At 44.6% G+C, this 15,736-nt stretch overlaps 1 protein-coding gene and 1 pseudogene across 1 annotated transcript in view; one reads left to right on the forward strand and one right to left on the reverse strand.

Annotated features, from left to right (window-relative positions):
* ADAMTS14 (ADAM metallopeptidase with thrombospondin type 1 motif 14) overlaps positions 1-15,736 on the reverse strand; it is a 237,933-nt gene that overhangs the window by 65,258 nt on the left and 156,939 nt on the right. Inside the window, 1 exon segment of the mRNA XM_040437079.1 lies at positions 9,016-9,159. Within this exon segment, the coding sequence (XP_040293013.1) occupies positions 9,016-9,159 (144 nt within the window).
* Positions 10,430-10,532, forward strand: LOC121006534 (annotated as a pseudogene).

The following is a 15,736-nucleotide window of genomic DNA, read 5'->3' on the forward strand; positions in this document are numbered from 1 at the left end:
AGTGTAGGTTAGATAGCAATATAGTGTAGCTAACAGGTTCCAGTGCAGGGTGTTAGCAGGGCCGGTGCAACCATATAGGCGAACTAGGCGTTCGCCTAGGGCGCCGGCCTGCTGGGGACGCCCTGGTGGGCTCCCCCTGACTGGGGCTGCAGCCCTGGGCGAGCGGCTCTTGAGCCGCCCCCAGCGCCGTTACAGGGGGGCCAGTAGGTGGAGGTCCTTCTTAACCACCTCAGCCCCTATAGCTTAAACACCCTGAAAGACCAGGCCACTTTTTACACTTCTGACCTACACTACTTTCACTGTTTATTGCTCGGTCATGCAACTTACCACCCAAATGAATTTTACCTCCTTTTCTTCTCACTAATAGAGCTTTCATTTGGTGGTATTTCATTGCTGCTGACATTTTTACTTTTTTTGTTATTAATCGAAATTTAACGATTTTTTTGCAAAAAAATGACATTTTTCACTTTCAGTTGTAAAATTTTGCAAAAAAAAACGACATCCATATATAAATTTTGCTCTAAATTTATTGTTCTACATGTCTTTGATAAAAAAAAAATGTTTGGGTAAAAAAAAAATGGTTTGGGTAAAAGTTATAGCGTTTACAAACTATGGTACAAAAATGTGAATTTCCGCTTTTTGAAGCAGCTCTGACTTTCTGAGCACCTGTCATGTTTCCTGAGGTTCTACAATGCCCAGACAGTACAAACACCCCACAAATGACCCCATTTCGGAAAGTACACACCCTAAGGTATTCGCTGATGGGCATAGTGAGTTCATAGAACTTTTTATTTTTTGTCACAAGTTAGCGGAAAATTATGATTTTTTTTTTTTTTTTTCTTACAAAGTCTCATATTCCACTAACTTGTGACAAAAAATAAAAACTTCCATGAACTCACTATGCCCATCACGAAATACCTTGGGGTCTCTTCTTTCCAAAATGGGGTCACTTGTGGGGTAGTTATACTGCCCTGGCATTCTAGGGGCCCAAATGTGTGGTAAGGAGTTTGAAATCAAATTCTGTAAAAAATGACGAGTGAAATCCGAAAGGTGCTCTTTGGAATGTGGGCCCCTTTGCCCACCTAGGCTGCAAAAAAGTGTCACACATCTGGTATCTCCGTATTCAGTAGAAGTTGGGGAATGTGTTTTGGGGTGTCATTTTACATATACCCATGCTGGGTGAGATAAATATCTTGGTCAAATGCCAACTTTGTATAAAAAAATGGGAAAAGTTGTCTTTTGCCAAGATATTTATCTCACCCAGCATGGGTATATGTAAAAAGACACCCCAAAACACATTCCCCAACTTCTCCTGAATACGGAGATACCAGATGTGTGACACTTTTTTGCAGCCTAGGTGGGCAAAGGGGCCCATATTCCAAAGAGCACCTTTCGGATTTCACTCGTCATTTTTTACAGAATTTGATTTCAAACTCCTTACCACACATTTGGGCCCCTAGAATGCCAGGGCAGTATAACTACCCCACAAGTGACCCCATTTTGGAAAGAAGAGACCCCAAGGTATTCGCTGATGGGCATAGTGAGTTCATGGAAGTTTTTATTTTTTGTCACAAGTTAGTGGAATATGAGACTTTGTATGAAAAAAAAAAAAAAATCATCATTTTCCACTAACTTGTGACAAAAAATAAAAAATTCTAGGAACTCGCCATGCCCCTCACGGAATACCTTGGGGTGTCTTCTTTCCAAAATGGGGTCACTTGTGGGGTAGTTATACTGCCCTGGCATTTTCCAGGGGCCCTAATGTGTGGTAAGTAGGTAAATGACCAGTGAAATCCGAAAGGTGCTCTTTGGAATATGGGCCCCTTTGCCCACCTAGGCTGCAAAAAAGTGTCACACATCTGGTATCTCCGTACTCGGGAGAAGTTGGGGAATGTGTTTTGGGGTGTCTTTTTACATATACCCATGCTGGGTGAGATAAATATCTTGGCAAAAGACAACTTTTCCCATTTTTTCATACAAAGTTGGCATTTGACCAAGATATTTATCTCACCCAGCATGGGTATATGTAAAATGACACCCCAAAACACATTCCCCAACTTCTCCTGAGTACGGCGATACCAGATGTGTGACACTTTTTTGCAGCCTAGATGCGCAAAGGGGCCCAAATTCCTTTTAGGAGGGAATTTTTAGACATTTGGATACCAGACTTCTTCTCACGCTTTGGGGCCCCTAGAATGCCAGGGCAGTATAAATACCCCACATGTGACCCCATTTTGGAAAGAAGACACCCCAAGGTATTCAATGAGGGGCATGGCGAGTTCATAGAAATTTTTTTTTTTTGGCACAAGTTAGCGGAAATTGATATTTTTTATTTTTTTCTCACAAAGTCTCCCGTTCCGCTAACTTGGGACAAAAATTTCAATCTTTCATGGACTCAATATGCCCCTCACGGAATACCTGGGGGTGTCTTCTTTCCGAAATGGGGTCACATGTGGGGTATTTATACTGCCCTGGCATTCTAGGGGCCCTAAAGCGTGAGAAGAAGTCTGGAATATAAATGTCTAAAAAATTTTACGCATTTGGATTCCGTGAGGGGTATGGTGAGTTCATGTGAGATTTAATTTTTTGTCACAAGTTAGTGGAATATGAGACTTTGTAAGAAAAAAAAATAATAATTCCGCTAACTTGGGCCAAAAAAATGTCTGAATGGAGCCTTACAGGGGGGTGATCAATGACAGGGGGGTGATCAATGACAGGGGGGTTGATCAATGACAGGGGGTTGATCAATGACAGGGGGGTGATCAATGACAGGGGGGTGATCAATGACAGGGGGGGTGATCAATGACAGGGGGGGTGATCAATGACAGGGGGGGTGATCAATGACAGGGGGGGTGATCAATGACAGGGGGGGTGATCAATGACAGGGGGGTGATCAATGACAGGGGGGTGATCAATGACAGGGGGGTGATCAATGACAGGGGGGTGATCAGGGAGTCTATATGGGGTGATAACCACAGTCATTGATCACGCCCGTGTAAGGCTTCATTCAGACGTCCGTATGCGTTTTGCGGATCCGATCCATCTATCAGTGGATCCGTAAAAATCATGCGGACGTCTGAATGGAGCTTTACAGGGGGGTGATCAATGACAGGGGGGTAATCAATGACAGGGGGGTGATCAGGGAGTCTATATGGGGTGATCACCACAGTCATTGATCATGCCCCTGTAAGGCTTCATTCAGACGTCCGGATGCGTTTTGCGGATCCGATCCATCTATCAGTGGATCCGTAAAAATCATGCGGACGTCTGAATGGAGCTTTACAGGGGGGTAATCAATGACAGGGGGGTGATCAGGGAGTCTATATGGGGTGATAACCACAGTCATTGATCATGCCCCTGTAAGGCTTCATTCAGACGTCCGGATGCGTTTTGCGGATCCGATCCATCTATCAGTGGATCCGTAAAAATCATGCGGACGTCTGAATGGAGCTTTACAGGGGGGTAATCAATGACAGGGGGGTGATCAATGACAGGGGGGTGATCAGGGAGTCTATATGGGGTGATAACCACAGTCATTGATCATGCCCCTGTAAGGCTTCATTCAGACGTCCGGATGCGTTTTGCGGATCCGATCCATCTATCAGTGGATCCGTAAAAATCATGCGGACATCTGAATGGAGCTTTACAGGGGGGTGATCAGGGAGTCTATATGGGGTGATCACCACAGTCATTGATCATGCCCCTGTAAGGCTTCATTCAGACGTCCGGATGCGTTTTGCGGATCCGATCCATCTATCAGTGGATCCGTAAAAATCATGCGGACATCTGAATGGAGCTTTACAGGGGGGTAATCAATGACAGGGGGGTGATCAATGACAGGGGGGTGATCAGGGAGTCTATATGGGGTGATAACCACAGTCATTGATCATGCCCCTGTAAGGCTTCATTCAGACGTCCGGATGCGTTTTGCGGATCCGATCCATCTATCAGTGGATCCGTAAAAATCATGCGGACATCTGAATGGAGCTTTACAGGGGGTTGATCAATGACAGGGGGGTAATCAATGACAGGGGGGTGATCAGGGAGTCTATATGGGGTGATCAGGGAGTCTATATGGGGTGATCAGGGAGTCTATATGGGGTGATCAGGGGTGATTAGGGGTGATCAGGGGCTAATAAGGGGTTAATAAGTGACGGGGGGGGGTGTAGTGTAGTGTAGTGGTGCTTGGTGCTACTTTACTGAGCTACCTGTGTCCTCTGGTGGTCGATCCAAACAAAGGGGACCACCAGAGGACCAGGTAGCAGGTATATTAGACGCTGTTATCAAAACAGCGTCTAATATACCTGTTAGGGGTTAAAAAAAACACATCTCCAGCCTGCCAGCGAACGATCGCCGCTGGCAGGCTGGAGATCAACTCTCTTACCTTCCGTTCCTGTGAGCGCGCGCGCCTGTGTGCGCGCGTTCACAGGAAATCTCGCGTCTCGCGTATATGCGTCCACTCGGAATGAATCAACCACCTCCAGGACGCGTCTGTGCGTACAGCGGTCCGGAGGTGGTAAAATATGGCAGAGAAGGCATCTGCTTACCCTGATGGCAGGTGCCTGCTCTGCAAGTAAATTACCGGAGGAGAGGAGGCGGGCGGCAAGGGAGGCTGTTCTAGCAGCTCCCCACTCCTCCCTCGCACGCCCTCTGTGATGCCGGAATATGACGTCATTCCGGCCCCGGCATACTAAACGGCGCACTGGAGGACTGAGGAGCTGCACCACACTGGACCCCAGGGAGGTGAGTGTTTAAATGTTTGACTGAGTGTCTGCCTGTGTATTTATGTCAGTGAGTGTATGTATGTCTGTCTTTCTGTCAGTAAATGTATGTGTGTCTGTCATTGAGTGTCTGTGTGAGTATGTCAGTGAGTAAGTGTATGTCAGTCAGTGAGTGTGGATGTCTGTCGGTCAGTAACAGTGGCGTACACACAATCCATGGGGCCCTGGTGCGAAACTGATCTATGGGGCCCCCTCCCCGTCTCCCCCCCCCAACCTGCCTCCAACCCCCGCCCCACTACCTCCCCTACTAGTGTTGTAACTATAGTGTTATGGGCCACAGTGCAAACATTTTTACAAAGAACCTGCAGATTTTCTTACTAAGGGCTCTTTCCGTGTGGGTAATCCGCTGCGTGACTGAGTGCCAAGCCCCATTCTGGACAGCAGGGACACGGAGCAGTAACATGATTGACTGTGATCTTTTTACTACAAAATCACGGTGACAACTTTATGTCTCTGTGATTTTGTAGTAAAAAGATCACAGAGAGGAGCAGAGCATTACCAATCATGTTAATGCTCCGTGTCTCTGCTGTCCGGAACGGGGCTTGGCTGTCTTTCACGCAGCGGATTACCCGCACGGGATCCGCTCGTGTTAAAGAGCCCTAAGCCCAATGCATGGCTACACTCACCCAGTCCTAATAAAATCTGGTCCTACCTCATCCAGGGTGTCGCTGGCATTGGCGTGATGTCCACTGGATCCGGACCAAGGTCCCTGTGGTGAGAAAAAAATAATAATCACATAAGGAAGGGATGGTGACTGCCCCTGTGAAATCACCAGCAGGGGGCGCTGTGCTGGCCTGTAAGACTGAGCCATGCCAATGTATAGCAGGGTAATCTAGGACATTTCCCCTAAGTGCAACCACACAGTACTAATGCCCACCTTTGTTCCTGTCACAGAAGTTGTGCCCAGATATGTGCCCCCTCATAGTAGTTATGCCAAATATGTGTCCCCTTACAGTAGTTATGCCCATATATGTGCCCCCTCAGAGTGGTTATGCCAGATTATGTGTCCCCTCACAGTAGTAATGCCAGATTATGTGTCCCCTCACAGTAGTAATGCTAGATTATGTGCCCCCTCACAGTAGTAATGCCAGACTATGTGCCCCTCACAGTAGTAATGCCAGATTATGTGCCCCTCACAGTAGTAATGCCAGATTATGTGCCCCTCACAGTAGTTATGGCAGATTATGTGCCCATCACAGTATTTATGCCCAGTTATGTGCCCCCTCAAAGTAGATATGCCCAGATATGTGCCCCCTCAAAGTGGTTATGCCAGATTATCTGTCCCCTCACAGTAGTAATGCCAGATTATGTGCCCCTTCACAATATTTATGCCCGGTTATGTGCCCCCTCAAAGTAAATATGCCCAGATATGTGCCCCCTCAAAGTGGTTATGCCAGATTATGTGTCCCATCACAGTAGTAATGCCAGATTATGTGCCCCTTCACAGTATTTATGCCCGGTTATGTGCCCCCTCAAAGTAAATATGCCCAGATATGTGCCCCCTCAGAGTGGTTATGCCAGATTATGTGCCCCTCACATTAGATATGCCCACATATGTGCCCCTCACAGTGGTTATGCCAGATTACATGCCCCGTCACAGTAGTTATGCCTTCATATGTGCCCTCTCATAGTTATGCCTTTATATTTGCCCCCCTCACAGTAGTTATGCCAGATTAGGTGCCCCCTCAAATTAGTTATGGCAGATTAGGTGCCCCTCAAATTAGTTATGGTAGATTAGGTGCCCCTCAGTAGAGATGCCAACTTTTGTGCCCCCTCACTCTAGTTGTGCCCATCAAACACCCCCCCTGCCCCCAGTCTGCAGCGTTAGAAAAAAATAAATACACATACTTACCTTCTTCCCTGATGAGAGGAGGCAGATTGCCGGGCTTTCAGGTCTCCTCCCACAGCAAGCAGCGCGATCTGGGGCCAGCAGGGGGAGCTCCTGAGCTCTGAAGATCAGTGAAGCAGGGAGCAGAGAGGTTTCCCTGCTTCACTATAGAAACGGAACTGCCTGGCCGGGTGTGAGTGAGTGTGCGCCCCCCCATATTATACATGTAATGGAGGCATGGAGCGCGCTGATGGGGCCCGAAATTGCCACTGTACTTCATGCCAGGCCCCACCAGAGCGCTCCATTACATGTGAGTAAAGAGGGGCCCCTGCCAGCGGCCGGGCCCCCTGGAGTGCCAGGCCCGGTCGCAACTGCGACCCCTGCGACCCTGGTATGTACGCCACTGGTCAGTAAGTGTCTGTGTATTTGTCAGTGAGTATGTGTATGTTTGTCAGTGAGTATATGTGTGTGTTTGTCTGCCAGTGAGTGAGTGTCTGTCAGTGAGTTTCCGTGTGTGTTTCAGTGGGTAGGTGTATGTCTGTCAGTGAGTGTCTGTCAGTGAGTGTATTTGTGTGTCTGTCTGTCAGTGAGTGTATGTGTGTCTGTCAGTGAATATGTCTGTCAGTGAGTTTCTGTGTACGTCATTCAATGAGTGTCTGAGTGTGTGTCTGTCTGTTAGTGAGTGTATGTGTGTCTGTCAGTGAGTTTCTGTGTATGTCATTCAGTGAGTGTCTGAGTGCGTGTCTGTCTGTCAGTGTGTGTGTGTGTCTGTCAGTGAGTGAGTGACATGAGGGGGCGGCAAAATGGATCTTTGCCTAGGGCGGCAAAAATCCTTGCACCGGCCCTGGGTGTTAGGTAGTGTGATAGTAATTACTGTTTCTCTGCTGTCCATACATACATGCTACAGACATAGTGCTGTGATGTCAGAACAATACTTACTGCACCAATCAGTAATATCTACTCAGACCTGATAAAATGTGAAGTTGCACGTATTGCGCAAAAAATATGCACATCATTAGTGCCGATTTTCACAATCGCAAAATTAATGACCGGAGATCACGAATTCGAGAATTTATTGTGAATATTATGCAAAGAATTCACAAAATATCGTGAAAATGAATATTGCCTATGCCGCTCATCACTAGTATACAGCAGTATCTGGCTATTCCAGATAAGGAAACTCTGGTAGCGTGTTCCTCTGCTTTAACCAGCTACCGGAAAACCTTTACAGCAGGTTTGAATTTACTCTAAGGCCATATTGACACAAGGCAGATTTGATGCAGAAATTTCTGCAATAGAAAAATCTCTTCCATACTTCCGAAATGAGTTGTTTGCAGTCATAAACATTGGATGATTGACTCATCCTGACAAAATGGAAGGACAATATTTATCAATGTTTATGGCCAGCTTAAAGGGGTATTCCCATCTCAGAGATTGATGGCATATCACTAGGAAACGCCATCAATGTCAGATAGGGTCACCCTTCTAGGACCTACTCCTATCTCCAGAATGCATCCCTGAAGTGAGGCAGAGTGCACTTTGCAAACTTAGCCACCCTCGATAGTTATAAAAATAGCCGAGCGATATGTCATCAGTGGCAACAAATGGTGAAGAATCCAGCTTCCTTAAAACGTGGGGATTTTATTTAGCAAAAAGTATAAAACTCATACATCAAAAACAAGCATCCGCTACGCCTTTTGAATCACACAATTCACATCCTTACTCGTGACATGAGTTGTGAGTAAGGATCTGAACTGAGTGATCCGAAAAGCGTAGTTGCTGCTTGTTTTTTGCGGTATGGCCTTTATCCTTTTTGGCAAATAAAATTGCCAAGTTTTAAGGAAGCTGGATTCTTCACAGTTTTTTGCCATTATGCTTGTCACATCCAGGCAATTCCATGCTTTCTAAGTTGTAAACAGGTGAACTGGACTCTTTCTTTTTCTATTGATATGTCATCAATGTCTGAGATGGTCAAATCCCTTTAAGTCTTTATTGAAGATAAAACTAATAAAAGTAAGGCTAATATTAAGATGATGATCGTTTACTTTTGTTTGCCAAATATTTCTAAAAGGATTTATATTGTATATTAGCCTAATATTTAGAACATGGATCATACAGACAGTAGTGCTTAGACAGAAGAAGGTTTTCAGATATACAGAACACTACAAGGAGACAGACAGATTCCAGCCAGTGATTGTACTTCGAGAACAACCCCACTACAAAAGACTGTCTAGACCTCCATTGTAGTGACTGACTCATCGACTATTCACAGGTTTTACAGATGTTCAGATTACACATGTGGCTATAACACATCTTTAAAACCACAGAGGTCTTCCAGCTACAGAAACAAAATAACTACGCGTTAAAGGAATTTTTCCTCTTTAGTATAGAATTTCAGGAACTTACTGTATGTATCTATTAAGTTCCTGCTTACTGCATCTTGACCAGTGATAACGATGGAATGCGGCTTGTACCAGTGGAGCCATGATGCTTCCCATACTGGTTTCATCAGCACAACGATTTCCCTGACCGTCATGCTCCATACCTAACCTATAAAATGAAGAAAATAAAAACTAAAATAATATACTGCAGTATAAACTTCAGAACATCCTCATGTGTTATTCAACACTAAATGTGCTTACATTTTTAATACAAACTCTAAATGTTCCTCCTAGCTCCAACATTTCTCTGTGGCAAGTGGAGTTTAAGAAACATTGAAGGTACTTGCATATCATGGAGAAAAACTCATGGGCAACTAAATGTTGGTGCCTGTGCATGTTACGGTTTGAACCACTGTATATTTCAAGTATATACTCTTAGGCTTCTTCCACACCTGCGTCAAAGCAATTCAGAGGAACCGCCTACTGGAATTAACCGTAACTGGCCATTATAATCAATGAGGTCTGGAGGTGAACAGCAGTATCTGGCTAGGCCGGATACAGTGAGCTCTGGCAGGCTGTTCCTCTTCCGGAACAGCCTGCTGGATAGCCTTAGTGCAGGTGTGGTACTAGTTTTAAAGTGGTTGTCCGACTTTAAAGTGTATTTAAAATAACCCCCTTCCCCCCAGCCAAACCTGTCAAGGGAAGGTTTCTTACCTGCTCCACAATGCAGGTAAGTATGCTTCTGTGTCCAACTTTCAAGTGTTTTTTAAATAACTCCTCTACCCACAAGGACCTGTCAAGGGAAGCATACTTATCTGCAAACTGAGATTTGACTGTTTGGGTCCTCTGCTTTCTTCGTTGTCCCTTGTAAACTGGATGGGGTCAATTAGGGTACTTTCACATGTTGTGAAGATCCAGCAGGCAGTTCCGTCGCCGGAACTGCCTGCCGGATACGGAAATCCATGTGCAAATGGATAGCGGATCCGTCTAACAAATGCATTGAAACACTGGATCCGTCTCTCCGGTGTCATCCGGAAAAATGGATCCGGTATTATTATTTTTTTGCATTTTTAAAGGTCTTTGCATGCGCAGACCGGAATACCGGATACGTTTTGCCGGAACACTTGAGATCCGGCATTAATGCATTTCAATGGAAAATAATGCCGGCATTCCGGCAAGTGTTCCGGAATTTTGGATGGAGAAAATACTGCAGCATTCAATACCGTAAGAGTGACTGCACTAAAGACATCCTGATGCATACTGAACGGATTGCTCTCCATTCAGAATGCATTAGGATAAAACTAATCAGTTTTTTTCCGGTATTGAGCCCCTGTGGCGGAACTCAATACCAGAAAACTTTAACACTAGTGTGAAAGTACCCTTAAACTGCTCAGCCAATAACGGGCCACATCAATGATATATCCTTCAAACAGCACATGACTGCTTCTCAGCCTTTTGGCTAAGATCAAGTGTAGTATCTGTTCTTATCAGTTCTGGTGGTTAGTACTGGGCCATCAGGATGTAGAAGAGACTAGAACCACACAGTTGTCACTAGGGTGTACGACTTTGGCCATTATTGTCACATGGTAGGTGACCAAGGGCCGCCGGATCGAGGCCAGGTGCTGAGATGTGCTTAAAATCCTGAGGTGCAGAAGTACCCCAGGAGTGGTGACCCTGGGATGCTGGAGGTGGGAGCCCACTGAATAATGGCACATTTCCACGTTCACACATTTTGAGTGTATTCACTTCTAATCTTTGCCCGGCGTTCCGGCCTGGAGTAAGAAGGACTTTTTTTTTAATAAATCTGGCCAAACGTCTGGACAGTAACTGGCACACATTCACTACTTATTTACTTTATTTTTCATTGTGTGTTTATTTTACATGTTTGTTTTGTCACTAGGACTATTCAGGTTGTGGTGCCCTTATAGTTTACCCCTTCCTGTTGTCGGGGGGGGGGGGGGGGGGGGGGTGAACATCTGGTTCCTCACACCCCTGCAAAACCTCTTGGCTTCTACCTCTGGGGAGGGCCACACCTAGACATTTGGCTTTTGGCCAACACCTAGGTGGCAGCTAGGTGGAAGCCATAGCAAGACAAGCACCTGTCCAGCTTTGACTGTGGGATGGCCACTAGTCCAAGTCTCTATCAGGAGCCTTCTGGCCGGAGAGACGGGATTGGTATAAGGGGGGGGGGGGGGGCTTCTCTTTTGGAGAGGGCCTGCGATTAACACTTTTTGTACAGTACTGTATATATATATATTTTGCATTTGGAAAGTCTTCAGGCCCTTTAACTTTTTTATATTTTATGCTGCAGTCTTGTGCTAAAATAAAAAATAAATATATAAAGTTTCCCTTAATCTGAACTCATTACCTCATAATGAGAAATTGAAATCGCAAACCGCAAATTTATTAAAGAGGAAAAACTATAATGTCTCATGCATGTAAGTATTCAGACCCTTTGCTATCTCACTTTGCTATCTTGCTTGAAATATAGCTCTGGGGGCCTCCCATTTCTCTTACATAGTTACATAATATGGTTGAAAAAGGATGGACGCAAGTCCATCAAGTTCAACCAAGGGATGAATGGGGTGGGAATTAAGGCAAGGGGAATGAGAACCAGACATCTATACATTGACATAAGCATTAATGCAATTTAGTTCAAGGAAATCACACTGTCCACTGTCCCTGCTGTGACCACCTCCTGAGGTGATTATTCCACAGATTCACAGTTCTTGTTGTGAAGAAGTCTTGTCGCCTCTGAAGACTAAACTCTTTCTTCTTCAGATGGAGGCAGTGTCCCCTTGTCGTTTCAGCAGATATTTTATGGAATAGCATAGTGCTTGTACAGACCATTTATATATTTATACAAGTTAATCATATCCGCCCTTAGACGCCTCTTCTAAAGACTAAATAAATGTAATTCTTTTAGTCCTCATAACTAAGACCCTCCATTGCCCTTATCAGTTAAGTCTCTCTTTTTTGTACTTTTCCAGGTCCATGGCATCCTTTCTATGAACTGGCGCCTAGATCTGAACTGCATATTTCTGATGAGGCTGCACTAAAGCTTTGTAAAGTGGTAATATTATGTCCTTGTCCCGCAAGTTCATGCCTTGTTTAATTCTCCTTGCCTTAGAAGCAGTTGTTTGACATTGCATGCCTTTATTTAGTCTATGATCTACAGGTACACCCAGAACCTTCTCTACAAGAGACTCTCCCAGTAATCATCTTTGAAATGTCTTTACACGTTGACTGGAGTCCACCTGTGGTAAATTCAGTTGATTGGACCTGATTTGGAAAGACACACCCCATCTCACAACTGACAAGACAAATCAGAGCAAAAATGAAGTCATCCAGAGAAAAGAACTGCCTGTAGAGCTCAGAGACAGGATTGTATGGAGGCACAGACCTAGAGAAGGGTATAAAAATTTCTGCTTCACTGAAAGCTCCCAAGAGCACAGTCGACTCCATAATTCTTAAATGGAAGACGTTTGGAACAATTAAAACTCTTCCTACAGCTGGCCACCCCACCAAACTAAGTTATTGGGGGAGAAAGGTCTTTGTTAGAGAGGTGACCAAGTACCCAATGGTGCAGGAGCGTAAATACCATAGCAGCAAACCATGCAACTGCTATGGAGCCCAGGGCAAAAGGGGGCCCAGTTTTAATTGGATTATCTCCTCTTCTACTGGACATGAAAACTTAGTCAGGACTCTACCCTCTAAAGGAACAACTTCTAACAAATGAGGCAGTGGAAAAAATGGCCCAAGGGTCATTGAAAAGGGTTTAGGTAGAAACCCTTCTGTCCTATTTGTGTGTGTGTGTGTGTGTGTTTGGGGGGGGGGGGGGTTCGGGGGGACAATGGTGCCTCTGGCTGAGCTCCAAAAATCCTGTGTGCATTGTGTCTGGAGGAAATCTACCTAAACCTATCTAATACAATCCCTACAGTGAAGCATGCTGTTGGCAACATCATGCTGTGGGGTGTTTTTCAGTGGCTAGGGCAGGGAGACCATTGAGGGTTGAGGAAAAACTGAACTGAGCAAAGAACTTACATATTGATCAAAGGTTCACCCTCCAAACCAAAAAAATGGTCCTAAGCAGTCTCGGACTGGCCCACAGGGGTACAGGCGAATCCCCCAATGGGCCCCTGAGCAAGGTGGGCCCCTAGTCTCCCACCCCCTGCACAAGTGGCACATAACACAGTAGACTTACTGCACTACATACATATATTCACTTATATAACACTTGTCCTAAGCACACATCCAAGACAACACAGAAGTGGCTTAGGGACAATTCTGTGAATGCCCCTGAAAGGCGCAGCTAGAACCCTGACTTGAATCGAACATCTCTGGAGAGATATGAAAATGGCTCACCACTGACAGTCCTTTTTGAACATGACAGAGCTTAGGAGGATCTGCAGAGAAGAATGGCAGAAAATCTCCAAATCCAGGTGTTCTTACTTTGGTGCATCATACCCAAGAAGACTTGAGGCTGTAATCATTGCCAGAGGTTTTTTAAATAAGTCCTGAGTAAACGATCTGACTGAATACTTATGTCAATCCAATATTTTAATTTTTCCTATTTTAATAAAATAGCAAAGATTTTGAACGTTCTGCTTGTCATTTTAGGGTACTCAGTGCAGATGGGAAAAACTAGAATTTTTTTAAAATTATTTTACCAAAAGGCCGTAACATAACAAAATGTGAAAACATTGAAAGGGTCTGAAGACTTTCTGAATGCACTGTATATATGCACACACACACACACACACACATACATTTTTATAATTTTTAAATGTTTTGTCCAAACCATTGCTCCTAAACTAAACATGTTCAATGGGACAATGAAGGTCTTTGTGAATGACACAAAGAGTTCCTGACCTTTCTTTTCTGTGGTTATGAATGAAATAACGTCTAAGCCAATGTGAAGGTAATATAGACTGTGGTTTGTAGAAAGAAAAGCAAAAGCTTATGTTAAATGTGCTTACCAAACGTTTAAACAATTCAGTTTCCAGAAGATGTACCTAATTGTAAGCTCCTGGTGGCCTCAGCAATATGTAGTCATCACATGTTCTTTTATCTCAGGATGTAGATACAACAGATAACCTCATTACTTTACAAGTGGCCCGCCATTTAAGCACTGTTTAGACAAATTGCCTTAGATGACACAATCCCCTAATCACAAAGACTAAATTGTCTATAGTTGTTATATTTTACCTAATTCTTCTTTTTTTTTAAATTAAAAATAGCTCCCTCTCAGATGCTGATGTTTAAACAGAACTGCTTGTTGCTGAAATTTTGTTCCTTAAACTTCATTCACATCTGCATTGGAGAATGCAGATTCCATAAAAATATTGGTAAAAAGATGGGATTGGAAACCCAACAGGACCCATTATGTCTGTTGGACACCATCACTGTCTATTTTATGACAGATCCAACACTCCAGTTATTTTCATTGTTCTTCTCCTATGATGAAGCAAAATGGAAATAACAGCCGAAATCGTTCAGAGAAGGCAGCATTTGCCACCAAAAAGGGATCATTTGTGGATCATGTTTTAAATTGAAAATAACATCTTATAGTGCAGTGTGTTTGTTACAAGCTGGTAGTTACTAGTGTTGGTCGAGCACCAAAGTGCTCGGGTGCTCGAGTAGAACACCTCGGGATGCTCGGGTGCTCCACCGAGCACCTGAGCACAATGGAAGTCAATGGGAGAACCCGAGCATTAAACCAGGCACTCCCTGATCGGAAGAGGGGAGGGTGTCTGGTTCATAGTAAAAGTTCAGAAATTGATGGAAACACCACTGAAATGGTTCGGGAACAGCATGGAGAGGATGTCTGGATGCATCTTGGATTCCCAGGTCACTTTTACAGAATGACAATAATACCACCAAACCGAAGATAAAATCGATTTTATAGGAAAAATTGTTAGGAAACATTCTTTCCTGTATATTTAATTGTATATAAAGTGCAAGTGCTGCCAAAAATTACAAGGAAGAGGCACTCTGATACAACTTGTATATCACATAAAGGAGGGCCTCATTCAAATTGTGGTACAATTGTTCAGGTAGTGGGACTCCTACATTCATAAAGCCTATGCACTAAGTGAAAGGGCTGCCAAAAATTACTAGGAACTGGCACTCCAATACACCCTTTATTACACATAAAGGAAAGCATCATACACACCCTTGAAAAATTATGATTGATGGCCTGCTGGTGAACCTCAAAAACTATTGGAGCAAGGACCTGCTGATCTAACCATCTAAAACATTAGGGGCGAGGGCCTGCTGCTGAGCTGACCATCTAAAACATTAGGGGTTAGGGTCTGCTGCTGATCTGACCATCTAAAACATTAGTGGCGAGGGCCTGCTGCTAAGCTGACCATCTAAAACATCAGGGGTTATGGTCTGCTGCTGAGCTGACCCTCTAAAACATTAGGGGTGAGGGTCTGCTGCTGAGCTGACCCTCTAAAACATTAGGGGTGAGGGTCTGCTGCTGAGCTGACCCTCTAAAACATTAGGGGTGAGGGTCTGCTGCTAAGCTGACCCTCTAAAACATTATGGGCGAGTGCCTTTTACTATGAACCAGACACCCTCCCCTCTTCTGAGCAGGGGGTGCCTGGTTTAATGCTCGGGTTCTCCTATTGACTTTCATTGTGCTCGGGTGCTCGGTGGAGCACCCGAGCATTCCGAGGTGTTCTACTCAAGCACCCGAGCACTTTGGTGCTCGACCAACACTAGTAACTACCAGCCTGTAA

The sequence above is a fragment of the Bufo bufo genome, chromosome 6 (genome assembly GCF_905171765.1).
Source record: "Bufo bufo chromosome 6, aBufBuf1.1, whole genome shotgun sequence".
Classification (NCBI taxonomy): Eukaryota; Metazoa; Chordata; class Amphibia; order Anura; family Bufonidae; genus Bufo; species Bufo bufo.